The sequence below is a fragment of the Gymnodraco acuticeps genome, unplaced genomic scaffold, assembly GCF_902827175.1.
Source record: "Gymnodraco acuticeps unplaced genomic scaffold, fGymAcu1.1, whole genome shotgun sequence".
In the NCBI taxonomy this organism is placed as follows: domain Eukaryota; kingdom Metazoa; phylum Chordata; class Actinopteri; order Perciformes; family Bathydraconidae; genus Gymnodraco; species Gymnodraco acuticeps.
The window spans coordinates 1,372,178-1,399,284 of NW_022991219.1; the positions used below are offsets into that span (position 1 = coordinate 1,372,178).

Here is a 27,107-nt window from a genome sequence, read left to right on the forward strand (position 1 = left end):
TTTTGACTTGCCCTTTGAAACAGGGGAATTACAAAGTGTGATTGTAGTCACAAAAAAAGTATGAACGCATTGAAGAGTGCTTATGCGGTAAAAAAAAAAAAAACCTCTCCATTGTGCACTCAAGGAAATCAAACAGTTGTTATTAAATTCAAGAATACCACATCTGTTTTGCGAATGAATTCACTTATTTGTGCTTTATCAAAAATAAGCCATATTAACCCATTTCATCACTGAATCAGGTTTTGCTTGCTGTAATAATGTGTCCCAGTGGCGTAACTATCGACGATGCAGCCGGTGCAACGCACCGGGGCCCAGAGCCGGCCAGGGGCCTATACTGTACCTTTTTTTTGGGGGGGGGGGGGTCAATGGCATTGACCAGTTCACGCAGTCTTCAAAGTAACCAAGCAACCTACATAATTTGTAATTTGTCTGTCCAATGACCTTGCTCCCTTTCATGTCATGTGATACCTTGCCTGACGAGCGAACCGTTTAATCAACCTCAAAGTTATAGGTAGGCCTACTGTAGCTAGCAGCAGCAAGTTTGGCAGCATTATAAAACATGTAATAGCTTGCATTTATAATGTACAGCAAACCAAAGCACAAGAGCAGCGCTCAAAAGAGAAAGGACAAGAGATAACAAGGAGATGTAATGGCTAAACTGACGAAATTAGATTTTTTTTTGTTTTCATACATCGTCCTCCAAATCTCAATTAATTCTGTAAAGTGATTGTGTGATTAGTTTGCTGTGCCGTTGTCAGGCTGTGGTGGTCTGAGGCCAGGGCAGGCTGTGGTTGGTATCCTACATGTGGCGCTTATGAGTGGTTGTGTGTGTCCGTACGTGTGTGAGCGCATCAGCGTAGGCTTATGTTTGGGGCAATATTTGCTCCGGGGCCAATCACAACCTTGTTATGCCACTGATGTGTCCTATTCATTTTGGCCGTTTGTATTTTAAATGCACTTTCAATGTAAGTGATTTAGGACAAAATGAACACTTTTTTTCAATAATCTATAGACTTTCATTTGCAGCGTCAGTCTCGGTTAGACAAGTAGAGTAACTAAGTATCAGTCAATTTTAAAGAATCCCCATGAACACCAATAGAGAAACATAAGACAATCACCTGCTGATCTCCTGCTCAACCAGAAGAGGGCGCTGCAAAACAAGTTAAAGTAATGTTGATATCATGGGAGGTCAACAGTGCCACAAAACGCCACTGTTTAAAAAACGTGTTCTGGTTAAACTTCTGTTGTTTTGTGTTTTGTTTTTGTTTGTATGGCGCTTTGGCTATAAGTACAAAAAAAAAGGCCTGTTATTTTTTTTCCTTTAAATACCTTTTTTTAAATGGCACTTTTGTTATTGTAAAGATGTTTCTGAGTGCAAATAGTTGCAACTGAGTTGTTCACACAACAATGGCAAGTGTATAATAATAATAATAATAATAATAGTTTCAAATGTTATAGCGCCTTTCAAAAAAATTATAATAATCACACACAACAGGTTGGTGGGTACTGCATTTTAGCTGGGGCCGAAGTGTTGATTTGGAAGTTGCTTGAATAGGTTTGGAAATGACAAATGTAATAAAGAAAATGAGTGAAATGACCAGAAACAAACAGTATTCTCAAGCATAATTTTAATCATCAGTAGCATTCAGAGCATACTAAAATGAATATTCACATATACAGTATATGTTTCATTAAATGACTACAAAGCCATGAGGGATGCTAATCTCTATTTTGTAACAGATGATACAGTCCATCTCTCAAAAAGGCTGCCAGCTATGTTCTGGTTGTAGAGTGTAACAACACAAATGCAAATCTCTCACAGCAGGCTGCCTCTAGCAGCAGAGTTAAAGGAACAGCTCATCCCAAAATAAGAATAAAAAGATCCGGTTGTGCTATTTAACCGTCTCAATGTTTTTATTGATGTGTGGTGGAGTAATCGGCAATAGAGGTGTCTGCCTTCCTTTGAATAACGTTTATTTGGGAACTATTACCGTTGTACTGTTTCACCATGCGTGCATTATGGCGAGAGGCTGGTGCTCACGACAGAGGGAGATGTAATGGTGTCCTCCAAAACCAAACCAAGTGTTGATTGATAAATGGCAATACAGGTAGCCTATTGGGAAACCGATATATATATTTAGTTTTTGGGGTGAAATGTCCCTTTAACAGTAACGGGTGGAAGTCTGCCTCATCATTGCTTAGACTTGGAGACTGTAGAGTAAACATTCTGCTCTGCCAATGGAGGAGAATGAGTGAGACCCTGAGATGGACTTATAGAGGAGTAGTCGCTGGCCAAGGAGACGTTCTTATTTGTGTCAGTATTCTTGTCTGTCAATGCCAAGTCAGAATCCGCCTGAAAATGTACACTTGCATAGTGGAGAGAGTCTTCCGGAGGGTGAGCGGTGGCATAGCCGGAGGTCAGGGCATTTCCTGAGCTTGCCTGCTGGTTCGGCATCTGTATTTCCTCATACTGTCGTTCTTCATGAAGTCCCTGCAGAAGATGAAGGGGAGCAGTGTGATAGATGCAGATCATACTTATATAAAAACTCATGAATACAAAAACACACACACACATACATACACACACACACACACACACACACACACACACACACACACACACACACACACACACTTCTCTGTTATGTTCAGCAGTTGTCCTTTGCTCTGATGATCCCCCCGCAGCACAACACGCTGAGAAAAGAGACAATTTGAATTGATGTAAATAACAAGATATTTGTTTGCCCATTTACCTCTGTTATTCAGCATTGAAATCACATGATCTGTTTTGTTAGTAAATATATTAATTAATACATTACTTCACCCACAATAATTTTTCAATAATAAACACAGAATATATGATAAGAATAATGTATATTTAACCACAAATTCATAAAGATTATGGCGTGTTTCTTATGCTACATTTCTGCCCCTCACCTTTTGTCCAGGGGAGTTTGTGTCTGCACAGTATCAGCACAAGCACGAGCACAAGTGTCAGTAAGGCAAGACAGCCCACCACAATGCCAATTATGTCTGGAACTGAAAGACAACAGTTGAAGCTGTTTAATAATACATACTGTCAGAAGAGTTTATTTGTGTTCAAGATTCATGCATAAAGGCAAACATTGTTTCAGCATTTGTTTGCAGGTACTGTTTATTAGCAAATGGACACCTGTGGTCAGTGCTTGTTTAATTATATGTCCCTTATTTGAAACAGCAAAACAAATCCTATAAGTGGAGATGAAGCCCTGAACAACTTAAATCAAAGAGTGTAGCGTGTAGAGCAGAGGTCAAAAGAATAGATCTACAAGAGTATCGTACTCAAGTAAAAGTACAAATGAGCGTACTTAAAATACATTTTGCGCAGAATAAAAATCACTTGTTAAAAAGTTTACGAAGAAACAAGTAATGGAATGTGTAAAATACTTAGGGTTGTGATGAGATGCTGATCACTGGAAATAGAACCATGTGCATATATTTTATGTAGATCTGTTTATTTTGAGGAGGCCTGGGGCTTACACCTTAAAAATAATCAAAATATGCATTCCCGAGTAGAGTAACAAGAATTAACCAGTGAGTGTACACTAGGCATTACGCTACATGAATACAAATAAACTGCCACTTAAACAGCTAAATAAAAACACATCAAGGTCCCAAACACAGGTGCAAACAATATAAGCCCCATAGCAGTGGCAGCCACAATCAATGGCATAAGCAAAAGGTTTTTAAATTGACAACAAGGCAGCGCGCACATTACCAACCTTCTAGCTCAGGCGTGGGTTTTGGTAGGCCATTTGCTTTGTCAATAGATGCATAGACTGCAAGGTAATAAAAAGGTCATAAGAGTAAATCAAAGACATTTGAAAGTAAATAGTGCATTTTCCTCTGAAATATGCTCCAGAAGTAGAAGTTGTAGAAAATATACAAATCCTCAAGTAAAGTACAATACCCTCAACATTTTACTTATGTACTTTCCATGTCTGTTTTTTAGTTTGCTTGGTGCATGATTTTCTTCTTATTTTAAAAGACCAGACAATAGAAAATAAAGTTATTTCATCATCAAACAGTAGACTGGTTGTTACCAAACATGTTGCATATTCATCAAAGAAGAACAGAAAAATATATTTACCTGTCATTAAGACAATGATACATGTCAGTGATATCCTCATCATGTCAGTCCTGCTTTTTCCACCTAAATATAGTTTAAAACCAAGCTCAAATATTAACGGTACATTTATAAAAAAGAAGTGTCATGACATCAGTGATGTACTGTCTCTCTGAAATATGAATGTGCCTCTTAGAGAAGCTGACGTGAAACATTTGCATTTCAAAATGAGGTTGTAGTTTTTGTATTCAGAGAGAGAAACAGAAAAGGAGGGAGGAGAGAAAGATAGAAAGATGGTTGGATAGATATTGATGTGAGAGTGCAGGCTCATGTACCTGCTGCATCGCATGATCTCTTCCTCTCACGTAAAAACAAATAGGGTTGTGCTTCACAGAACAACTGCACAATGGCCCTCTTATCTTTGGATACACAATATTAAAATACAAGCTATTAATATCCATTCTGAACTGAAGGTATTTTAGTGATCTACCTGATTATGTGTAATATTTCCATAGGAAGGATAACATCCTAATGGGTTATTCAAAACGTGCTTATGTACCTTGTCCATTTACAGTAAAAAACCTGTATGAACATTATAATGTGTTTTATTATGCTGAAAAAAATGTCAACCGTTGACTTAAATAAGTGTATTATGTAAGGGTTAGTTGAAAGCAATGATATTATTAAGTTTAAATACAAAAGAATAGGTTCAACTTTATACTATTAATACTAACTTAATACAGTTATGTGGAACCTGTTGACATAATACATTTTATTAAAGTAAACATTAAAACATTTTAGAGTAGGACATCACACATGTAACAGTCTTTAATGTACACTGTTTGACTGTGTCCTCCTATGTCAAGTTATGGTAAAATATAAAGCGTTATACTGTATCAGACAAAACAGGAAGTGAAGTTAGAAATCCACCTACTAAACACTCCCATGTCATGGCCATTATACTGATCATAATTCCATTGTTGAGGTCTACGTAGAATAGATTTACATTGTTCAATGTTCCAAACTCACATTGGTTTCTCATACAGCATCTCTGTATAGTATGATACTATGAGCCCACTGTGCTCTGATTGGTCAGCTCGCCCACTCTGTTCTGATGAGTCAACCACCGTTACAGCGGAACATCAGTGTTTATGTGTTACAATGGCGTTAGCAACCAGAAAATGACACCAGTAATGACAAACAGATGAGAATGCTGTGTGGGGCCTGGGTGCCGTGTTGGCGGGACGTTGCGGGGCTCGCTGCTCCGTCATTTGAGGCTCGAGCATAGGGCTCGAGGAGCGGACAGTGTGAGCTGGATTACTGGTGTCATTTCCTGGTTGCTGCGTGGGGTCTGCGAGACAGCGAGACACCGCGAAACTCAGCCTGAACTCAGCCTGAGCACACACACACACACACACACACACACACACACACACTCGTAGCCTGGCTGTGAGTTTGTGTGTGTGTCCGCGGAGCTCCGGCTGAGAAAAGATGAGGCTGAGTGAGTGTCACATGGCAATGTATTTTAATGATTGGTTTTAAGTGTGTGTTTTATACGTTTTTATTGTGTGATTTTACTCTGAAATGTGTTTGCCTTTTTAACTGGTTTTAACTTCCTGCTGCATGCTTTTATTTTTGAAATGTTTGGATTGGTCAATCTTTGTCCAATTTGTCCAATGTTTGGATTGGTCAATCATTGTCAATCAGCATGGCAAGCCATGCTGATTGACAATGAGTGACCACACCTGGAGCCAATTTACACCAACAGCCCTGCCTATAAATGGAAGGAGAAGAGCAGCAGAGGACAGACTGAGACCGGGAGAAACTGAAGGAGATAGCAGAGGCAGAACGCAGCAGGAGCAGAGGCACACGCAACCAAGGGATTAAGAGAGTGTCGACGGAGCACCTTTACAGCCCTGGAAAGACTCTGGTTTTGAGAAAATACTTTTAACATTTGAATTCTTTGTATTGTTTTAATTGTATTTTAAAATAGCTTTAGACTATCTTTTTACTGAGATTATATTTTAGACAGCTCTGATTTTAGTTTTCTTAGTAAAGTCTTATGTTCTGAATAAATGATTGTGTTAAAATCTTAAACGTAGTAGTTGGCTCCTTGATTACCCAGTTTTGCTCTCTACCTGATTTAAAAGAACCCTTTCCCTCTCCATGAATTATTACCCATCCCCCTCCTTTACATGAGTGTGTGTGAGGAAGTTCGCGGATTGGTCCATTTAGACCAATCCGCTTAGCCGTTACGTCACTTAGACCCTTACGTCACTACGATCCAGGAAGAAAAAGATACATCTCCAGCGAAGCGTTGGGGCAGCATAGACCGGTCTTTTCTGTGTTAGAGTTTTACCCGCTACAGCAGGGGTACTCAAATACAAATCTTAAAGGTCCAAAAAAAATGTTTCAATAAGACAGGTCCGTTTATTACGGTCATTCAAACTTTTAAACAATTGCAACAAGATTCTTAACACGAGGTTGCAAAAACAAAAATAATCTGTATGCAGCAGTTTTCATTGTTATTGTGTCTGTGCTTGATCCCTCAGAGTCGCAGTGTAAGAGCTGCACAGTTATGAATAAAGGCAGCTGCACCCTCTTTCATTCAGCATTCCCATTAGTGCTTTATAAATGTATTCCCCCTTGTGTGTCCACTGAGGTTCGTCAGGCCCAACACATCTTCAACAAACTCCCCCTTTGCCTCATCATAAAAACTCACAAACACCAGCAACTGAGCATTGTCAGTGGTGTCAGTGGACTCACCCACAGCTAAGGAAATGCACTGTGCATTTTTTATTCCATCACAAAGCTGATGAATCAAATCACCAGCCAGTATGTATGTTCTTCTGGTTGCTGTGGAATCTGAGAGGGGGATTTGCTTGATTTGACCTGTTATTTCCTCTTTTTGTTTGCCTTCAACATGGTCTCCATCACTTCAGTCATGCATTCTTTTATACTGCAGTTATTATCCAGTGGAAAGTCCTTACCTACTGGCCTAGTTACATCAAAGTGGTTACTTTTTTTTGGCTGGGCAGTGTAGTTTTACACACCGTCTTATTTGACTTTCTCAGGATTTAAAACAGTTTTTTGGGGGCAGACCCCCTCAAAGAAAAAAATATATTTACACACGTAAGGTCATCTTAATAGTTGTGTATGCTCATCCGTGAGCAGAGCATCAAGTTGACATGTCTATTACAGCTGAATGCGGCGATTACCATTTTGTTCAGCGAAACGCCTCACAAACGTATTAAGATCAACAGCTTTAGTGCGTTTTGATTCAATGCTCAGTACAGCCACACTGACAGTCTCTTCTCTGTCAGTGTAGACCGCAAATACCTCATTCCTTCAGTGCTTGGGTCCGAATGCTTCTCGTTTTGCGCCGTCCAGTTCAAAATGAAATCGCCGCCAATCGTATGTCCACGCTCGCGCCAGGACCGGGGGAGGGGTTACATGACGTGCATCTTGTGTTGCATTCACTTGCACTCGGACATTAGAGACTTTCTCTCATAAATGTCCGATGAGCCACAACTTTTCTTTCAAAACAAAGCTGCCAACTGGGGTGGCAGCTGGGGTGGCAAGGCCTATTTTTAGGGTGTCAGTTGCCACCCCCGTAGGTGAAACTAGGCTACTAGCTACAGTACAGATGGAACTAGATGAGCTGTTAACTCTCGCTCTGAATGTTTTTGTTTTTAATTCTCGCTCTGACTTAGACAGGTTGAAAGAGACACACACATTTTTCCCACCCGCAGTCCGCGAAGACCCGCCCTACTGTGCCTCTGATTCGCAGATTGTTTGGGGGGAAAAAAACGCTGACTGGATGCTGAATGTGATTGGACCAAAGCGTTGACACACACAGGTGGAACACAGTGGAACAGTCAGACATGCAGAGCGCTGTTTGCAGTGGACATAGCGGAGAATTTTGACTCGTTGCGAATAAGTTGTGGCGATGTCTCACATATAATACAGAGAGATAATACATATGAAAAGTATAATTTGCTCAGAGTCCGGAGACAGTGGTGGTTCGGTCCGGATCCGGACCAGAGTCCGTAGTTTGACGATGCCTGCGCTACAGGGTGTACTTTGAGGGTTTGTGACTTTGCAGACCGTTTACATGCAGAAAAACCTTCATAACACACAAGGGGACGGGAAATAACCGGAAAAGCATGACATGGGACCTTTAAATGCATGTTGTAAACAGCAGCCTTACACATATTGGTATTTAGTTAGTTGAAAGCAATACTATTATGTTGAACACAATTATATTTTTTTATATTATTGCTTTCAACTAACTAATACAAATGTCAAAGCTATTTTTCAGAGAATATTAAATCCATGCAGACCTCACTTTAAGATGATGTAACTTTAGTGTATTCTACATGTACATTCTTTATATTAAACAAACATTTTCACAATTGGCTCATTGTGAAAAACATGATGTGTTAAGGTGTTTGTGATGTACTTATTCCTTATCACTGGATCACTGTGATAGAACACTTTGATAGGCCTATGTGCTGATTCTCTGGCAAGTTTTGGACATGTAGGGATATATTTGGGAATACATTCTGTGGAGTAGCGCAGATGGACGTCCTCACCGATGTGTTGGTCTCTAAGCCCACCACTGGGGCTGCGGACGTTTTCCCTGTGCTGATGGATCATCCCTGAATTATCAATTATAATCACTGCAGAGGCATGTTCTAATGCACAACACTCATTAGATCCTACACCCCATTATTATGACTGATAGTAGAATAATTGGAGTCCAATACCCCTTTAATTATCTTCAAGAAACACAACTGGAGCCTCATTTGAACCAGGAAGTACTGAGGTTCATCATAAAGTGTGTTGTGTTATGTAAGAGCTATAGGTGTGAGTGTGAGGCTTTCCCACCGGCAGTTCCTTTTTTCACATCACCTTCTCAGTTTCAGTTTCAGTGTGTGTGTGTGTGTGTGTGTGTGTGTGTGTGTGTGTGTGTGTGTGTGTGTGTGTGTGTGTGTGTGTGTGTGTGTGTGTGTGTGTGTGTTCTATGTGGGAGGTGTGTTTGAATATGTTTCACAGCTTTACCAACTCTTAAGTCAACCACAAACAAACATTCCCAGAAAGTATACAAAAAATACATTCTATGTATTGATACAATTGATTATCTAATGAAGATGCTGCATTACTTAAACACATAATTTTTCGGAGGAATTAACATTATTCCTATATTATCTGTCTTGCATAAAAGTTAGCAAAAAAAACATCTGAACCTTTCAACAACCTGCGCTGGATTTGATAACTCTTAGAGTGTATAATAGTGAACTTAACAGTGATCAGCACGGAGTTTAAAGATTGTAATGGACTGTTGTTTGATATGTTGCTTTATGTGTCATATTTGCATATGTATGGAATGCGGTTCGAGGTGCTGCAGTCTGTGTGTTTATTGAAGCTAAGAGTGGAGAAGAATAGGCCTTCAGGGTGGATCTGAGTTATCTCTTCTGGTGTCCTGGTGCTAAGCGGTAGAAAAGCTGAAGCGGCTGGTAGTCCTGCTGTCTGTTTCTTTATCCCCATTGGCTGTAAGAAGTGTAGCGGTGATCATCGTATTTTTGTCTTGCTGTTCTCCTGATTATTCTCATGTCAGTGACAAGACAACAACTTATTTGGCTGCCACCTAACACATTTTCTGTTTAGAGACCTGCGTTCTTTTATTTTTGTCACTTCAACTCTTTCTTTCATCTATACACAATGGCTGATCATTTTGGTTTACAACAGCCTTACTGTTGCCGTTTGGCTATCATACTTATCAGTAATCATATCACATATCTCTGCAAGTTCAGGAAAGACAGCAACAACAACAACAACAACAACAACAACAACAACAACAACACAAAAGTTAATAAAAAGTAACTTTCAGTTTGTTTTCATTAACCTTGAATTATCCTTCAACAGTATCAAGAGTTAATCACAGGTCCATCTTTAGGATGGCTGTTTCCATGAAGGCTGTGATAGACGTGATCCTCTAACCGACTGAGATCCAGATCTTGGTACTGGCAGATGGGCTTTGGTACATCAACATCCACATAATCACAGAGGCCGAGAGTGACAGTGGACTCGCGATTCCTTGATGTGAAATGGGAGCAGAGGTCAGGTGATGGCGGTGGTAGAGCTGAAAGATCATCCAAGCCTGGTGTAGAAAAGCTGCAGCGGGCATCCGAGTCAGTTCTTACACCAGGCGTCATTGTCTCGTAGTCAGATGACTCCTGTGGGATGAACAGAAACCTCAGAGAACTGCTTCTTGGTTGTATTATACTCTAAATTCAATGTGTTGGCTTTACTGGACAATGTGTTACTTTGCCATGCTAGCAACTCTGGGAGCCTGTACCCGGACACAATGTTGTTTTAAGATAATGTAAATAATCCCACAATGATATGGTTAATATGGTTAATGTTCAGCAGGTATAAAGTTTATAATTGATTATCAACAGGTGAAATCTGCTAAATTGCTTACATTAACAATACGTTTTTAATATAGGCACTAAACAAACATTTTTATATTAATTCATCCTAATGGGAACATGAATGTCTGTACCATAATGTTTGCAATCCATCCGCTAGTTGATTAAAGTCTGAACAACAGTGGTGGGCCGGCCCATAGTCACCCCTGTAGTCTTGATATGAGTGTGGGCCATTATTATGCTCATGTTTAGGTTTCATATTTGTTTTTAGCACCTCTACTGTGACATGTTCACATGCTTTCATGTTCAAATAGGTCTTTATTTTTCTCTTACTGCAGCACTTATTTTCACCCTCTGTCTGAAACCAGAGCCCAGTCTTCTGCTCTGATTGGTTAGCTGGCTCTGTTGTGATTGGTCAACCGCTCAGAGATGTCCCGCCCCTTAGCCTATCACGTACAATGTGTCGGAGCATTAGCCTATAGAATCGAAGTGTTACATAGTGATGTCTCTACTAACTACATAATGATGTCACTATGTATCAGAAGTAAACAAAGGAGTCCAATGGAGGCGTTTCAGGCAGGGGGGGGGGGGGAGAGTGTGTGGGAGAGAAACTCTTTGGGATTTTAGCCTTTGTAGACCATTTACATGCAAACAAACCGAAAAGGGAAACCCAAACATTTATAAAAGGGCTCCTTTAAGTTTTTGACAAACCTCTCTCTTTTGGCGTGGGCTGGATCTTTGGTGTTTAACAGCCAGGCGAAGACAAAGTGTAAACAGGCATACAAACAGCAACGCTGCCATACACATAGCTGCAGTCACAAACAGCGGCAGGTGGAACTCTGCAGGAGAGAACCACTGAGGTTTATCTGGAGGATTCACACACACATCATTACGAGCGCTATAGCGCACTATGAGAACAGATGAACACACAAACATTACTCACTGTCCACTTTACGGTGATTTGGTAGTATGGTTGGTATTAAGTATTAATATACAGAAAATACAATTAACAGACACAGAGGTAACTGATATATTATGATCTTACTTACTGTGTTGTGTGAGAAAGTTGGCTGTTGTTGAAGGGTAGCAATATAAAAGAAAACAAAAAAGTAGTTACATTCAGTTATAATAAGTTTACTAACAGTATGTGTGTGTGTGTGTGTGTGTGTGTGTGTGTGTGTGTGTGTGTGTGTGTGTGTTTGTGCGTGCGTGCGTGCGTGCGTGCGTGCGTGCGTGTGTGTGTGTGTGTGTGTGTGTTTAACAGAAATATAAAAAAATTTTTTTTTTTTTTTTAAAGGAACCTGTGTGAGAAAGGTATCAGTACTTAGTTCTCATTTATGGTATGTGGCCCGACGATTCCAGATCACCAGGTGTACAGAAACTATATCACATTTGTCTGGCTAGCTATCGATTATCTATAATTGTGAAGCACTAACCAGAAAATATAATTTTGGTTGTGCATGCTGAAGACCACCAGTAATCCTACACGACGTACCTTGGGAAACTTTCAGCTCTATGACCAGCTGTGAGTCCACCCCACACCTGTACGTCCCACTGTCCCTTGAGGTGAGTTTGTCCAGCCTCACGATGAAGAAGGATCCGGTGGTGTTGTCGAAAAGAGAAAAACGTCCATTTATCACCGACTGGACATCTTTTTCTGTCTGTATCAGGATCATATTTTTGTCATTGCGGAAGTATTTAACTTTGCTCTTATGGCCATCTTCATATTCACATTTGAATTCAACCGTCTGGCCTTCCACACCGGTAACTGTAGTCTGGACACTGATCAGAGCTGTCAGTGACACAAAATCATTGTTAGCTGCGTAACCAAGTTTTGACTCATTTAAAGACTATTTAATCAGCTTTGAAATACCTAAAGCATAGCGGCCCACCTTTGATTTGTAGAAGAGTGATGAACACGGTTGTAGTTGTTCTCCATGAGATCCACGTCGCTCCCATCGTTCTCAGTTTACATTCAGTCCACACGCTCAACTTCTTCACAAAGAGACAGCCACCTGGAATAAAAACTATCTGTGTGTTCTGTCTGGTGCTTTCATGTCCATGTGTGTCAACCTCTTCCTCTTTCATGTAAAAACATTTCACCACATAACCTTCAGCCCATGAATGTAAAAGGATGATGGGTTGGGTAGATCTCAAGTGCACCCAGAAATGAATAAATGTCAACGTTTCTATTCAGTGGCAGTACTCGACGTCCTTACATTTGATAAATCTTTATATAAAGTATGTTTTAATCAAAATTAGCACCTGTTATGGTTTCGTCTCAACATGAACTATTAATAACATTATTCTGTGTAACAACAAAATGCTTTTTTTTATGTATTCCACTGACAAGTTCATGTAGATATGAAGAGTTAGTGAGAACATGTTTAAAAGGTTGTGAAAGGTGAAAGATAATTCAAGGTTGAAGCTATTAAAGCAACTTATATGTAAAAGGAATGCCATGAAAGGCAAGCGTTTGGAGTGTTTTATTTGTATTATTATTATGGAGGAGGAGACTAAAAGATGTATTATTCTGAACCAAATGACCCACATAAGAAAAACATCATGAAGTCTAATAATAATAATATATAATATAAAATAATATATCATAATAAAGGAGCTGAAATGGATGGTCGAAATGCTGGTTAGACAGAACTATATACAATATGAAATAGTATATAACACTGGCTGAAAGCAAGCCTTCATCATCCTTTCATTTCCCATCTTTATAAAATATTGTTCCTTTATATGTTGCCCCATAGTACACACAAACGTTTAAAATGTTAACATTAATGTCCCGGAAATTATAATTTGGTGAGTAGTGTCATTATTCAGAGTGTCTTTGGTAATATGACCACTAGGAGTCACCAGTTTAACCCACTTATCAGCCCACGCATCAGCCCTCTCCATCCCACACGGTCTAACTTCAGTCATAAAAACCTGCTTACTTTTGTCACCTGAAGACACTACATTGACCAACATCCACCGGAGATGTATGCACATTTTAACCAAGAAAATAAACACTATTATATCATACTGCCCTATGGACTATAGAGCCAAAATGTAAGAATTCCCCAGAATCTTACTTTCTAAAGACCATAGAAAATACTCTTTATTACTTTTTTTACAACTTCTTTGAAATAAATATAAAACAGAGTTAACTGCAGTGTCCACGTTCTTAATGCTAGCTAATGAGATAGCCTTAGCCATTTACTCAGTTCCCTGTAATTGAAAGAAAATGTAAATTCTCCATAAATATGGCAGTAGTTAAAAGAAATCATAGAAAATATAAACTTGTCGTGCTAGGATTGTGCATAAACTGTCTCCGCTGTAACATTTGAATCTTGTTGAACTCACACGGTTACGCCTTGTAATCAAATATTTTTATTTGTATTGAAGTATCTGCAAATGGACAAAAAAGCTGAAGATGATTTTGATTTGTTTGTCTCTGAAATAATAAAAAGACAGAACCAGTTTTAATTGAAAGATGAATCTGGGTTAACACTTTTAAAGCAGATTAGAAAGTACAGCTCAGTTGTCTATTAATGTCAAAACTTTAAAATCCCAATCATACTCACACTAACTCACTCTGTTTTTGATAAATTCAACCCAAACCAAAGTGATCCTGGCCTCACTTCTGTGACTGCGTGGGACTGACAGGTGGGTGCATTGCTTGTACAGCTCTCTGTAGGTTGGTCTTTGGCATTTGTAGTTTCTGTAGGTTCACTTGTGGGTTTTCTAAGACAGCCCTTGACAGTTCTTCCAGATAAAGGTGGTAATGGTTTGATGTAAATCACAGTGTTGGCGTATTGTTCGTCTCCGTTGTTTGCTGGGGAGAATCTTGAATGTGCAGTGCCTTTGGAGCAGCAAATGTTCTCATATGTATGAAAGTCTGGTGCTGTGGAAGCAGATGTTGGTGGATCCATCTTTGGGTGCTGAGTACTGGAGAGCCTCTGAGATGTGTTCTTCAACGACTTCCCTGGCTCAACAATTTCATTGTTCTCACAGTTGGCCTGCTGAAAAGTGGCAAAGTTATTTAAAGAATTAGCTTATTGTGTACTATACTGTGGGGAATTGAACTGTGTGCACATTTTTCTCAGTAAAACATATGCTATACAAGTGCGCTTAGAGACTAAAGGCAGGGGAAACCCATCAGCTCCTGTAAAGCTTGCAAAAAGCTAACCATTTTCTTGTATGAGATGGGTTGTGTTGTCGTATTGGAGCAGAAAGTATTTTGGAAAACCCCTGGTTGTACATTGACCTCTGAAATCAGGAAAGGAAACCTGATCGTTGTCAGCTTTATTTGACCAACTGTCAAGACAATTGCCATGTTTCTCTAGGAAGACAGTTGTTTTGCTATTAGACATCCTGACGTGTTGAGTTTGTTTTCTCATACCTTTCTTTTGTCTGCACCGAAGAGGTCTGTGCAGTTGAAGCAAACTCGTGGTTGAGGTTCTGAAGTCTCTCTACATTTCCTGATGATCAATGCCAGCGTCAAAATTGTGAGCATGCCTAGTGTCCCAACTGTAGCAAACAAAACGGTGCCTAAAAAACACAAAAGTACAAGAGAGATGGCTTAGCGCTTTACATTTCCACAAGGCAAGGCAAGGCAAGTTTATTTATATAGCACTTTTCAACACAAGGCAATTCAAAGTGCTTTACAAAAAATGAAAGACATTAAGAAAGAAAAAAAGCATAAAGCACAAGCATCATTCTCCAGCTGAGACATGCAAAATGAAACCCACCTGTACTGACGTTCTGTTCTCCTCCATTACTGTTGTTGGTGGCTGTAAGGTCAGATGAGATATTTCTTTCAAAACGTTTTTTTAACATATTATATATATTTGTAAGAAGTCAAAGTGAAGTTTTCTTCTAACCTGCTGAAAGTATTGCAGGGTTACTGGAGTCCATGACAGATGTTAACTGTGTTGAGTTGGACATATTCTCATATGTCCATGTGTGAGAAAGTTCAGGTTTGACTGTTCTTATCTCATTTGTAACACCTGTATGGGGGACAGATGTGCAATAATTATTCCCCAGGATTCAGATGTAGAGTAAAAAACACACAATATTCTCTCCTGAAATGTAGTGGATGTGGTGTAGTTTATGAATAAAGTGGCATACTTAAGTTAAGTACAAGTGCCTCATAAATGTACAGCAATTAAGTAAACACACCTTTTCTTACATGCCATCCATAATAATACAAATGTGTGTTCATGAATGCAGATAAAAAAAAGAAAAAAAGATATCAGTGTAATGTTAACGATATGAATGATAAGATAACGCACATACCTTCATTAACAGTAAGCTGTACTGAAGTGTATGTGTTAAAACCGATCCTCTCCACCCCACACCAGTATCCCCCCATGTCTGACAGCTGGAGTTGTCTGAAGGTCACGGAGAAGGCTCCGGCCCCTGAGTCCACCAGAGTTATCCTTCCCGACTCGGCTGTTGCACCAGACTGTACAGTAACCAGTCTATCTTCAATTCCTTTACATGCAGCCTTGCAGAAGTATTTAGTTATCTTCGAAGCGAATTTGTGAGAACACTGGAATGAGACATCTCCCCCCACGAATCCCTCTACATTGATCGCTGCTCCCTCTATCCCAGAAGCTGCCAAAATAAAATCATGCAACAAGAGTTAAAGCATATTTGAGTTGTTTGGATACATTAATAGAGGATTTAAATAAAACCACTCACCATGTAGAAGAAAAAACAAGGCATAAAAAGTATTCATTCTGAATGAAAAGGGTCAGCTCTGTAGTTCTATTACTCTGGTTGGTCTCTCCTGGATCTTGAAATTGATTTTAAATCTATTTTTAATATAGACTAAGCAGTGGTTAAATGTTTCATCATGTTCCACTACTGCACAGCCTTTTGCAAATAAGATTACATCTACTGTATGTAAGCTCTCAACTGTGTACCTACTTCCTGTGGTTTAGAGAGCATACGAGGGGGTGTAGACATGACACTAAACCCAAGAGAAGATAAACATGGACTAAAGCGAGAGGACCATTCTCTCCAATGCATTTCAACACTTCCTTTAAGCGCTATCAATTATGTGTATTTAGCAATAAAGGTGAATGTAATGCGAAAGATTCAAATAAAGTACATACTGTCCATCACTGATATTATGTCCTTGATATACAATAATGCACGCTGCTTCTTCATATCTTATATTGATATATTGATTAACTATTCAGAGTATTGGGTAGTACTGAATAGTTGTAGTTGCCTTGGCACAAATGTAAGCTACATTTAATAATAGAGATGTATCAAATGATTGAAGTGAAAGGGCTCACTCAAAAAGCGTGGACAAGAAGGTTAACATTCACGTCTATGCGGCTAATCAAAAGCTTGCTTAGCTTGCATGAACATGTTGGAATAGCTAGCATGGATCTGACTGAAATTAACTTAAATTGTCAATTTTATACCTTGGTTTTGTAAAGATTAAACAAACAAAATATAATTATTAAGAACATTTGTTTTATGTAGTCTTCACACTTTTTCAGACCTATGCACAAGTCTTGTGAACGGTATACGTGCTCAGATGCAGGTAGAGTCACAACATTTCCAGGGAGGGTGCGTGACAGTCAGAGAGAAGTGAGAGTCATTCTGTTGTTTCGACACCTCTGCCCACAAGGATTTGTTCATCCTTTGTACGCATGGATGGTTATTACCCAGAAAATGTTTGGTTCCAAATAAGGATGTCTCGGAAATCTTGCACGGTGTAATCCAGTTAATTCCGTAATTGTAAAGTGTATAGATTAAATGTTTACCCTCTCTGTTACTAAACTCACCACAGTTTAAATGTTGAGTCGTCCTTTTTGGGACAGTACCTGTAGTCAGACTTTTTGGTATGATATTACTTTATAATAAACCCAATCTCGAAATTGAATAAAACATTTTTGATGATGTCAAGAGAATGTGTGTCATCCGTTTTATAGTTTTATACATACAAAACAGAAATCCAACCCTAACTGTCTTCATGTCCTACTTAAAAATCTTACCTGGACATGCTAAAACAATACAGAAACTCTTAAAATGGTAAGAGTTTCTGTACAGTAGAGTAAGTCAACTTAATTTGTAAGGTATTTTATTTCATTTGGTTATTTTTTTTTTTTTATGTTCCTCAAGCTCGCACTGTTACTATTGTTGAAAATGTTAACCTGATGTTGTAAGTTCCATTGTGTAGATAACCTTTTTTTGTTTTTTTTTATATATATTCGCCCACAAGTGGAATATCCATGAGTTTACACACTAGTCTTTCAGCTACACACTTGTTAATGGTGATTAAAACGCAATGACTCATTAACTGTAAGGTCACTCTAAAATGTCTCCACATCTGCCACCTGTGAGGGAGTTAATATACTGTAGGCAAGGCTATAGCCAGAAGCCTGTTAGCTTAGCATAAAGACAGGAAACTGGAAGCAACAGTTAACCCTCTGACTCAAGGTAACCAATTACACATAGCAGCGCCTTTAGTACATCAATTTAATAATTAATTAATTTAATAGTTCTGGTAAGCATAAACACTGGTGCATCTGATGAAAACTAAATATCTGCAATTCATTTTATGTTTTCATTTTATTCTTTCCAAATTCCAAAATAAACTACATGCAATTAATAATCTTAATTAAACTGAAGGAACAACAATACAATTGAGGCCTACACCGACATAACAAAAATACACAAAGAGATCACAAAAGGCGCTTTCACACTGCGGTACTTTTCCCACAAAGGTTCATGTGAACTTAGTTCATGTGAACTCTTTAGTTCGCATGAACTAAATACAGATCGCGTTCACACTGTAAAAAGTCCCTGGGGGTGGATTAGGCAAATGAAGCCACTGACGTCACTTGTTCTTCTTCTGCTTTGGGTTTACTGGCAGGCCGCAAACCACTTCACGGCGTATACTGCCACCCGGAGTCCCCGGCCGGAAGTCCCCGGAGTTAGGGACTGGCTTCAGTAGAAGCTGCTGGGACTCCCAGCAGCTTCTACTGAAGCTTTCCGAGTAAATCGCCAGAACGCCGACACCTCCTCATCTCCACCGCTCCCATGTTTTATTTTGTGTTGCCATAAGTTAGTCTCTCTGCGTTTCTACGCTGGACTAATGCTAATGCTAATAATGCTAATGCGAGGATAATAAAATGGCGGCTTCCCCTAAACTTTTTGGGAGTTTTGCGGGGCGTGGTTTGCAATCCTTCCAGCCAATCAGAAATATAGCTCTTTTCTCACAAAAGAGCCGCTCGAAAGTCCCTGCTCTCTAGCAGGGACTTTCGAGGGGGTAAAAAGGTTCACATGAACTAATTTTAGTACCGGCTCTTTTTGGTGTGAACGCGATAAAAGAGTTCACATGAACTAAGTTCACATGAACCTTTGTGGGAAAAGTACCGCAGTGTGAAAGCGCCTAAAGAAAAAATTAAATGGGTGACAACAATCTTTGTTAGTGTTTTAAATGTGCTCTTTAAGACCAGGGGCCTATACTACGAAGGTGGTTCAACCTAACCTGGATATGTTTGAGTTAGCCGGTTGGCCTAATCCAAAACATACGCGCTCTCGCTAAACTGTACTACGACGCTGGTTATCAAGTGGATCGCTCAAGCCAGCCGTTTCCTATCTAGTTAGGTGCGCGTTCACATGAAAGGGGTGGTATCTGGAGCATTCGACCAATCACAAACATGGAGAAGCGTACTGACAGCGCAGCGTCATACTTCCTGAATGAAAAGTGAACTTTAATACTAGTCAAAAATGAAGAAGTTAAACTTTAAACATCCATGACTGAAACACTTTATCCAGGATCAAAGCCACATAGCTGCACCTGCAAGGTGAATACAGCTGGCAAAAGAAAAAGTGTTTGAATGCGTACATTAACAGGTTTATGATATCACTGCCCCGTCTAAAACACGATTTGACTTTAATTACATTTGTCTCGAGTGTTTCGTCAACTTAATGTGTTGCTTAAAATAATACTTCTGCATACAGTAGGCCTATGTAACACTGTGAGTGTTGCACGGCCAGATACGGCTCAGCTGACTCAGATAAGAAAATATATGATACATTATGAAGTGATATGCCGCGGACTGTAGGCATGCCCGGCGCCGTGGGAGGGCCAGGCCCTCCCATTTGACATTCCTGCCCTCCCCCAATAAACACGTTTTTTTATTATTTATAAAAATTAAAAAAAAATATATATTTTATTTTTTTAATTATAAATAAACTGTGAACTTTTATGCTACGATGTATGTGATGTCAGAACAAACAAAACAAATCGCAGGCGCCATGCTACGTCAAATAAAGGCATGTGTCTGTTGTGATTTGTGATTCGTCCCCATATAGACCAATCACAGCGTCACACTCTGCCGCCTATTCTGGATTTGTTTATTGTGCATTCTATAGACTCCCATTTCTGTTTGAATTACAAAATGGACATAACAAATTGGCTTAAAAGGTCTAAGGATTTATTAAAACGAAATAGCGATGAAAGAACTGCAGCCGATGGTGCTGCTGGCGACCCTGCACCTGCCGTTGCAGCAGCACGCCTTAATGTCACAAGCTTGACCTCGGCAAACCCCGGGGCTGAGTTAGCGATGATCTTGGGGTTAATAAACCCAACCAGGTGAAGCTGGATCGTTATCCAGGGAGATTGTTTTCAGGAAAGAAGCGCACTTTTGCCGCTGCATGGTACAACAACAGACCATGGCTTGAAGATTTGTTAAAAGCAGACGCAGCCTTTTGTTTCCCCTGTAGACAGTTTAAAGTAAATACGTCTTCATCTGATGCGGCTTTTACTGTCAAAGGTTTTTGCGACTGGAAACACGCATTACAGACTGATAAAGGACTGCTAAGGCATGCCGCATCAAAAGAACACATTTCATGTGAGAGTTTGTGGAGAGAGAGACAGATACGCGAGGAAACAAATAAGGAAATTAGAACTTTGGTGCAGGTCAGCTGGCACGGAGCCGTTATTACGTGTCAGCTGTCGTTGATATTATAGCTTTTTTAGCTGTCAACCAACTCCCTCAGAGGTGACTCGATTCACTCCACAGCATGTCCGAGTGCAGTGCATCGGAATATAAACCATGCCCAAGGCGGGCTAAACAGTTCAACGTCTCCGTCTCAACTATTTCTCTCCGAGTGCAGCGATGAGGAAGCTGCCATCCGTAACGAGTGTGCCTTGCTCGTGATTTAGCAGTGTCTGTGCTGCCACGCACACAATGTTTCAAAGTGGTTGCTACGTTGACCTTTATTTGTGTATGTTTGCGATAAGTGTGCGTCTTTACGCAATGCCGTTTGATATATATTGTGCCGTAGGCCCGCAGCACGTGACGGTTTTGTGTGCCCTCCCATGAAAATCATATGCCCTCCCTTTAGATTTGTTCTGGCGCCGGGTCTGACTGTAGGCCTACTTAATGTTACTCTGATCCGGTTACTTATGTTGTGGTAGATATGTGGTAAGTGTTCTTAACGCTAATGTTATAATAGTCAGATTGCTCTGAAGATGGGAGGTGATATTCTATTAATGTTCACGTTCACACAGTCGGTGATTTTTGCCGGCCGTCTTTCCTGCGACGGCAGCTTTTCTGTATTTCCTTTCTCCTGTAATATGACTTGATCGCTTTAAACTCCGCACACTGAGCTCTGATTGGTCAGCAGGCAGTGCTTTCACTGAGTTGAGCTCTTAGCCTGCAACCTAACCTGGTCCCGACCAGGTTAGCCGCTAAGCATAAGTTACCATGGAGATCTAGCCTGCTAAAAAGAGAACCAGCTTCGTAGGACCGGAAAGCCGGAGTTTTCCCTGAATTTAGCCGGCTAAGCGAAAATCCTGCTTCGTAGTATACCCCCCAGGTATTTAAGGTTTCTGAAGGAATACTGGTCAATGAGCTGTCAAGGGGGGTTGTGAAAGATAAGGAAAGGCAAAGATGACATGTTGAATCATAGCTTGTGTGTACTGTAGCACCCTCTGCAGGTCTTACCCCAACACTACGTTGAATTGTATAAAGCAGAGGATCCCAAACCTCCAGAAAGGTACTCTCTGACAAGGATGTAGTAAGTCCAGTAGTGCTTTCCATGCAGTTTGAAACATTGCTTTAGTGATGAGTTTGTCATCATGGCAAAAAGTGCTCAAGGAACTACCACGGAATTTGATTTGAGTTCCTTTCCAGGTGTCTGTATTTCTTTGTCTGTCTGCAGAGATATTTTTGTGGCCATGAAACAACATGCAGGACGAAAACTTTACACACATATAGCGGAGATCAAACTGAAGGTCAAGTTTGAAGATAGGCATGTTTCGAGCAAGGGGAGGAAGGGGGCCACAATGCCATGTTACTCCCCTGGCTTGATTGGGTGTGACTTTGCAGGTATGTAGATGAGATAAAGGTGAAGGCTAGATTTCAAGATAGGTGTTGCCCGAGCAAGGGGACCGGAAGTAAAGGGAAGGAAGTGTGGGAAGGGCCATTGCAATCCCCCACAAGAACATAATGATTGTCATTGCAAGAAATTGGATCAGATTAGATATACTTTAACTGAACCCAGTTTAACTGACACATTTACTCACACATTTACAAAATGACACATAGAAAGTAAAACATATAGTACATAAATATAGTTAAACACTTGTCCTTTATTTAATGTAACATACAGAGAACAGGTTGAGTTTAGCTGTCAGCTCAAAGGAATAAATCCTGCTCAGTCCATAGTTTTTGGATCCAGTGCCTGATAGACAGCAGCGTACTGCGAGGCGTCGGGAATACTAGACTCTGGATCAGCACCTGCTTCTAGAGCCTGCAGCCTCACTGCAGAGTGAGGAGAAGCACCATCTGTATTTTCCTCGCAGTAATCAGACTGTAAGTAAATACCATACAGTCATTAGAACAGCTGTTAGAGGTGAACAATTTAATCAACACTAAAAGTGGTGAATTATAGAATGGTCACTCACCTCACTCTTGTTTAGACCTTCTGAAACACACAAGCAACAAGATTCCTTAAAGGGGACCACTACCTTAATTTAGGATTACTTCATGTTTGTTCTTTGGCCTACGAAAGTTCAATCAATATCTGTGAATATGAGCATCTCAAAGCCGAGAAGTATGTTTGAAATGTGTGTTTTCACCATCCTTAAAGTGTGCAGCTGCCCTACAGACAATGAATGTGAACATTTTATAAAACCACAGAATGTTTGTTTTCTTATTTTAATACCTAAATGACCTCTTTTATATTGAAATGTTCTCAGTGTCTCTGTTGTCCTTGGTGCCCTCAGGGTCACCTATAACATCTTTCAGAATTAATTTATGAAGCAGCTCCAATTACTTGGAAACAAAATGTATGAATTAAAAAAATGGGCAAAATGTACCCTTAAAAAACATGTACCTTGTAGAGTGTAAGCAGTGTGTGTAAGCATGCATGTCTCTGAGCATGTGTCTCCTCACCCGCATTATTCCGGCAGTGTCCGTAGAATATAAGAGGTATAATGGAACAAACCAGAAGAGCCAGGGTCACCGAAACAATGATGACCACTGTGGCATCTGCAAACAGACAGTCGTTTGTGCCACTGACAATAAAGCTTATTCAACAACAGGATGACAACTTAGTCTCTGATATTCAGAACAATCATTTCATTATTGATGCAGCAGAAAACAATTCTGACAAAGAAATCTAATTATCAGACTAAGTTATTTTTCAATATGAGCAATCAGCTGTCAGTTAAGAACATAACAACAACAACCTGGTTTTATCCATTGGTAAAAAATATCAGTTCTTCCTCAAAACACAAAATGTTTAGCCACTTATTACTGAAAATGCATTCTATGGAAACTTTGTCTGCCTCCTATCTAAATGGAAACAATGCACATTTTTCACATGCACATCACAGGATAAACACATGCCCATTCCACACATTTCTGAATGTTTTTATCCTTTGATAGCAGCATGTTACAACAGTATAGGCCTTTTTTATTGTTTCTATATACAGTATAGGCTGCATGCATGTTAATACCTAAAAACAATGGTTCACCTCCTGACGGTGAAAGGGGATGATGTCTTTGTCTTGATTACTAATGAGATTTGTTTTAGCCGATTATCAAACTTTCTTTTATTTATCTGTTGTGCGAACAGTATAATTTAGTATGACAGTAATTGATTTAAATATATATTATATATATATACTTATATACTAACACAGTCCAGAGGTTTGTTTAAAAAAATATTGCATAGTATAGATACAAAAATGAACTAAAAACATATCGCATCCTCAGACGTTTTGAGACATATTCCAATATTCTGCTTTCAATAATGTGTCTGATCTGATGTTAGTTTTTTTTTGTTCATTTAAAAGAGTTAAATAAACTAGATTCTATTCGACACAAGATTTCTTCTACTTCATGGAAAGTCCATTGTTAGTGATGTGCAGTCAAGTTTCCAAATCCCACTTGTTGCATGTTGGACCTGGACTAGTTCCAGACACATACTGTATACATATAGAAACACATGTAAGGTGAGAAACAAGCCACCTTCAGCACCTGAAGTGAAAACAAACTTCTAGTGTGACTCCATCCAAGTGAAGTTACACAAAGAAAACAGTTTAGAGTGCAAGGTGACTTAAGTTGTTATCCAAACTGACCAATAAGGTATACGCTGCTTTGAGGCCTGCAACAGGAGAACAGCTGCTAACAGTGACCGTTAAATACCTTTTAGTTTGGTGGCTGCTGGCTGGTTTGTCTCTGTAGTCGGCAGCATTGATGCTTCAGTGCTGGATGCAGAGCTGCCTTGGGGCAGAGCTTGTGCTTCAGTCTGCAGAGAGGGGGTGGTGGTGGAGGGAGGGGGTCCGATTGGAACAGTGGAGGCTGCGGGAGAACAGGATGAAGGATGACTGGCAAGAAATATTGTGAACTCGTGATACATCACAGGAAGGGTTGCAACGTCCGGAGAATTTCACAGTAGAATCACAATATTATTATTATTAATATTATATGTATTATTATTGTTATTATAATGTTTTTGTTATTATTGTTATTATTATTGTAATTATTATATCATTATAAAAATTGCATGTAACCACAAAGAATGTTAATTTACATGTTAGCAGCATTAGCACATTAAATAAACTAAGAAATTAGTTTGAGCTTTCAAAATAATGTCTAATGATTATTAACTATTAACACTTATTATAAGGGCTCCACACACACATGGACACACAAACACATATGTTCACTCGGATCAGTTTTTAAAATAAAACAATGTAATGTATACATGGTATTATAGCCTTTAAGTTTTACACCTGCAGTACATATAATAATCGTTTTCCACATAGTTTGGTTGGTTTTATTCTGCAGACAGAATCAGTTATATTTATAGGTTTTGGTTCAACATGACCGTGTCATATTATAATGAAAAAGCTTACACTGTGACCTTTGTTTCATACAAAATAACCACTCCTGACTAGAAGATAAATAGTGCATCAGTAACGTCCCAAAGTGTCTCATTGCCTGTGGGAACCTTTATGCATTAATCCATACAATTACCATTTGTCACTCTGAGGTTGACCCTCTGGTGCAAAATGTTATACGTTTACTCCACTCCACAGCCTCTGTATTTTTTTAATGCAACTTCAACTTCAGGTTTCAAATGATTTTGTCACAGAGGTTGTTTGATCTAAGGTACCATGACCTTTTCGCTTCAGGGTGGTGCTTTGTTAGCTAAGTGTGACTGTGCTAAAATGATTTGCATGAGGAGGATGAATGACATACATTGTTTTACGAAAAAGCCCGGCTCTCTCAAGCAATTTGCTAACTTTTTTTATGCATCTGCCCATGAACTTACCATCTTCGACTTTGAGATTGACCTCCTGGTGCAACACTCTATACGTTTCCCCCAGTCTGCATTGATATGTCCCTGTGTCGGCCCTCTCCAGCCTCTTTATGGTCACGTTGAAGGCTCCATCCCCTCTGCTGACCTCCATGCTGTATCGTCCTCGTCGCGTGATAGCCAAACTCTTCTTCTCAGTTTGAATCAGGATGTTTTCTCTGGCGCAGTCTCCTTTGCAGAAGTACATGTTGGAGAGTTCCGAGCTGTTGGTGGTGGTGTCAGAACAGAGGATGGAGACTTCTCCTCCAACATGGCCGCTCACCTCCAGCACTCCTGAAGCAGCACACACACCTGCATCATGGAACAAAGGGCCTTTGTTACATGATGCAGGTGATATCTATACAACTGCAGTTGGATGAAATTAAATTGCTTGACCGGGCAGCATATTAAGATAAATAAACACAATAGCATAATCTGCTTGATAACTTTACAGCTTCACCTTTTTTGGTTGATTTGAATTGTGGCTTAACACCATTGTGTTTTTTTTATATAATGTCATTCAGTGGGGTAATGTAACCGTACATAAGTACACAATGAGGTACTTGTACTTTGCTTGAGTATTTTCACATTATGCTACTTTATATTTGTACTTTATTACATTTTGTTGGCAATTGTTGTAATTTTTACTTCACTACACTTATTTGACATATTTAGTTTCTCATTGTTAATCAAAGATCTGTAGACATTCCTACTTCTACTATTACAAAAAACTCTGATTCAATATAGTCTTAAATACAATATCATACTTTAATTCAGTAGACTTTCACTTTTTGGTTGTGATGAAGGTTTATTTGCAAGCAAGTTTGAGTTATGATGGAAATGTTTAAATGGTGTTCAAACTAAATTATTTTTAAAAAGAAGACCAATTTTAAAATCTATACCCACCACTGGAAGAAGTGCTCAGATGTTTTACCAGTAAAAGTATACTAAATTGTATTGCTTTCAAAATCTGACTTATCTATACTTGAGGTACCAAAAGTATTTCTTCTATTTCGTAATGGCCCATTTCAGAATTGTATATTCTTAATTTCTGGATTGTGATTTTTGATGTCCTAGTTTGTTTGTAATAGCTGGTAAATGAAGGGCTGCATACATATAAAATAATATGTCAAAGTTCATTTATAGATTGATTGATACTTTAAGATAATAATCTAAATCTAAAAAGTAGCTTCCAATAAATGTGGTGAAGTTAAAAAGTATTGGCTTCCAGAATGTAGTGAAGTAGAAGTATGAAGTAGCATAAAACAATACTGACAGAACTCAGGTTTATGTTACGATCCACCACTGACTATACTGAACATTACCAGTGCATTAGAAGAAGCTACATACAAGTACATTTATAACCAATTCACAATGTAACCTTTAGAAATAAAATATTCGAATGATTTGAAAAAAACTCACCCAAGATGCAGCAAAAAATTACAAGATGAAGAATCCTCATTCTTGCTTAAGGTTAAAAACGGTTTTTTTCCGGCTGACAGAGAAAATAAGCAGTGGTCCGCTTCAAAGTGTTAGTCATCTGATTCAGTGTCATACAAAAGTGATTGCCTTGGTGATCTAGATTAGCTACAAGGCTGTGATTGTGCAGCTGTCTCTCAATTGAACATGCCTCTTGAGAACAGAGATACAGTTGACTGTAGTTCTCCAGCGCCCCATCTCTCTGCAGGACCAGCCCATGACAGTGATACATATGAACTGTTTTCAGT

General features: G+C 39.3%; 3 protein-coding genes across 7 annotated transcripts; all 3 read right to left on the reverse strand.

Annotated features, from left to right (window-relative positions):
- Nucleotides 1–9,698: 9,698 nt before the first annotated feature.
- LOC117561749 lies at nt 9,699–12,575 on the reverse strand. 2 transcript variants are annotated; one of them, XM_034239333.1, is made up of 5 exons: nt 12,432–12,575; nt 12,035–12,331; nt 11,589–11,609; nt 11,251–11,378; nt 9,699–10,344 (listed from the first exon to the last, which is right to left on the reverse strand). In XM_034239333.1, the coding sequence occupies exons 1-5, from the start codon at nt 12,496–12,498 to the stop codon at nt 10,036–10,038; spliced, it is 822 nt and encodes a 273-aa protein (XP_034095224.1). In that variant the 5' UTR covers nt 12,499–12,575; the 3' UTR covers nt 9,699–10,035. The 2 variants fall into 2 exon arrangements, with proteins under 2 accessions (XP_034095224.1, XP_034095223.1); XM_034239332.1 differs by having other exon boundaries at nt 11,251–11,405.
- Nucleotides 12,576–13,716: 1,141 nt separating this feature from the next.
- LOC117561752 (CMRF35-like molecule 9) lies at nt 13,717–16,427 on the reverse strand. Of its 3 annotated transcripts, none has more exons than XM_034239345.1 (6): nt 16,240–16,427; nt 15,832–16,152; nt 15,417–15,542; nt 15,285–15,326; nt 14,936–15,014; nt 13,717–14,555 (listed from the first exon to the last, which is right to left on the reverse strand). In XM_034239345.1, the coding sequence occupies exons 1-6, from the start codon at nt 16,274–16,276 to the stop codon at nt 14,507–14,509; spliced, it is 654 nt and encodes a 217-aa protein (XP_034095236.1). In that variant the 5' UTR covers nt 16,277–16,427; the 3' UTR covers nt 13,717–14,506. The 3 variants fall into 3 exon arrangements, with proteins under 3 accessions (XP_034095236.1, XP_034095235.1, XP_034095234.1); XM_034239344.1 differs by having other exon boundaries at nt 13,717–14,552; nt 14,936–15,084; XM_034239343.1 differs by having other exon boundaries at nt 14,936–15,084.
- A 5,715-nt stretch (nt 16,428–22,142) lies between these two features.
- LOC117561753 (hepatitis A virus cellular receptor 1 homolog) lies at nt 22,143–26,897 on the reverse strand. Of its 2 annotated transcripts, none has more exons than XM_034239348.1 (6): nt 26,803–26,897; nt 25,357–25,692; nt 24,225–24,380; nt 22,968–23,063; nt 22,478–22,494; nt 22,143–22,383 (listed from the first exon to the last, which is right to left on the reverse strand). In XM_034239348.1, the coding sequence occupies exons 1-6, from the start codon at nt 26,840–26,842 to the stop codon at nt 22,228–22,230; spliced, it is 801 nt and encodes a 266-aa protein (XP_034095239.1). In that variant the 5' UTR covers nt 26,843–26,897; the 3' UTR covers nt 22,143–22,227. The 2 variants fall into 2 exon arrangements, with proteins under 2 accessions (XP_034095239.1, XP_034095238.1); XM_034239347.1 differs by having other exon boundaries at nt 22,478–22,497.
- Nucleotides 26,898–27,107: the final 210 nt, after the last annotated feature.

What these genes read in the sequence shown, in the direction of transcription:
- LOC117561752 (XM_034239343.1), bottom strand. Translation starts at nt 16,276, where the DNA reads ATGAATACTTTTTATGCCTTGTTTTTTCTTCTACATG. An exon ending in CTTGTTTTTTCTTCTACATG is followed by an intron (nt 16,153 to 16,239) that starts GTGAGTGGTTTT and finishes TTATTTTGGCAG; the next exon opens with CTTCTGGGATAGAGGGAGCA. An exon ending in CCCTGCAATACTTTCAGCAG is followed by an intron (nt 15,327 to 15,416) that starts GTTAGAAGAAAA and finishes CTGACCTTACAG; the next exon opens with CCACCAACAACAGTAATGGA.
- LOC117561753 (XM_034239347.1), bottom strand. Translation starts at nt 26,842, where the DNA reads ATGAGGATTCTTCATCTTGTAATTTTTTGCTGCATCTTGG. An exon ending in AATTTTTTGCTGCATCTTGG is followed by an intron (nt 25,693 to 26,802) that starts GTGAGTTTTTTT and finishes TCCATGATGCAG; the next exon opens with GTGTGTGTGCTGCTTCAGGA. An exon ending in CAATCTCAAAGTCGAAGATG is followed by an intron (nt 24,381 to 25,356) that starts GTAAGTTCATGG and finishes GTTCTCCCGCAG; the next exon opens with CCTCCACTGTTCCAATCGGA.
- LOC117561749 (XM_034239332.1), bottom strand. Translation starts at nt 12,498, where the DNA reads ATGGGAGCGACGTGGATCTCATGGAGAACAACTACAACCGTGTTCATC. An exon ending in AGAGCTGAAAGTTTCCCAAG is followed by an intron (nt 11,610 to 12,034) that starts GTACGTCGTGTA and finishes CTTCAACAACAG; the next exon opens with CCAACTTTCTCACACAACAC. An exon ending in GCCCACGCCAAAAGAGAGAG is followed by an intron (nt 10,345 to 11,250) that starts GTTTGTCAAAAA and finishes TTCATCCCACAG; the next exon opens with GAGTCATCTGACTACGAGAC.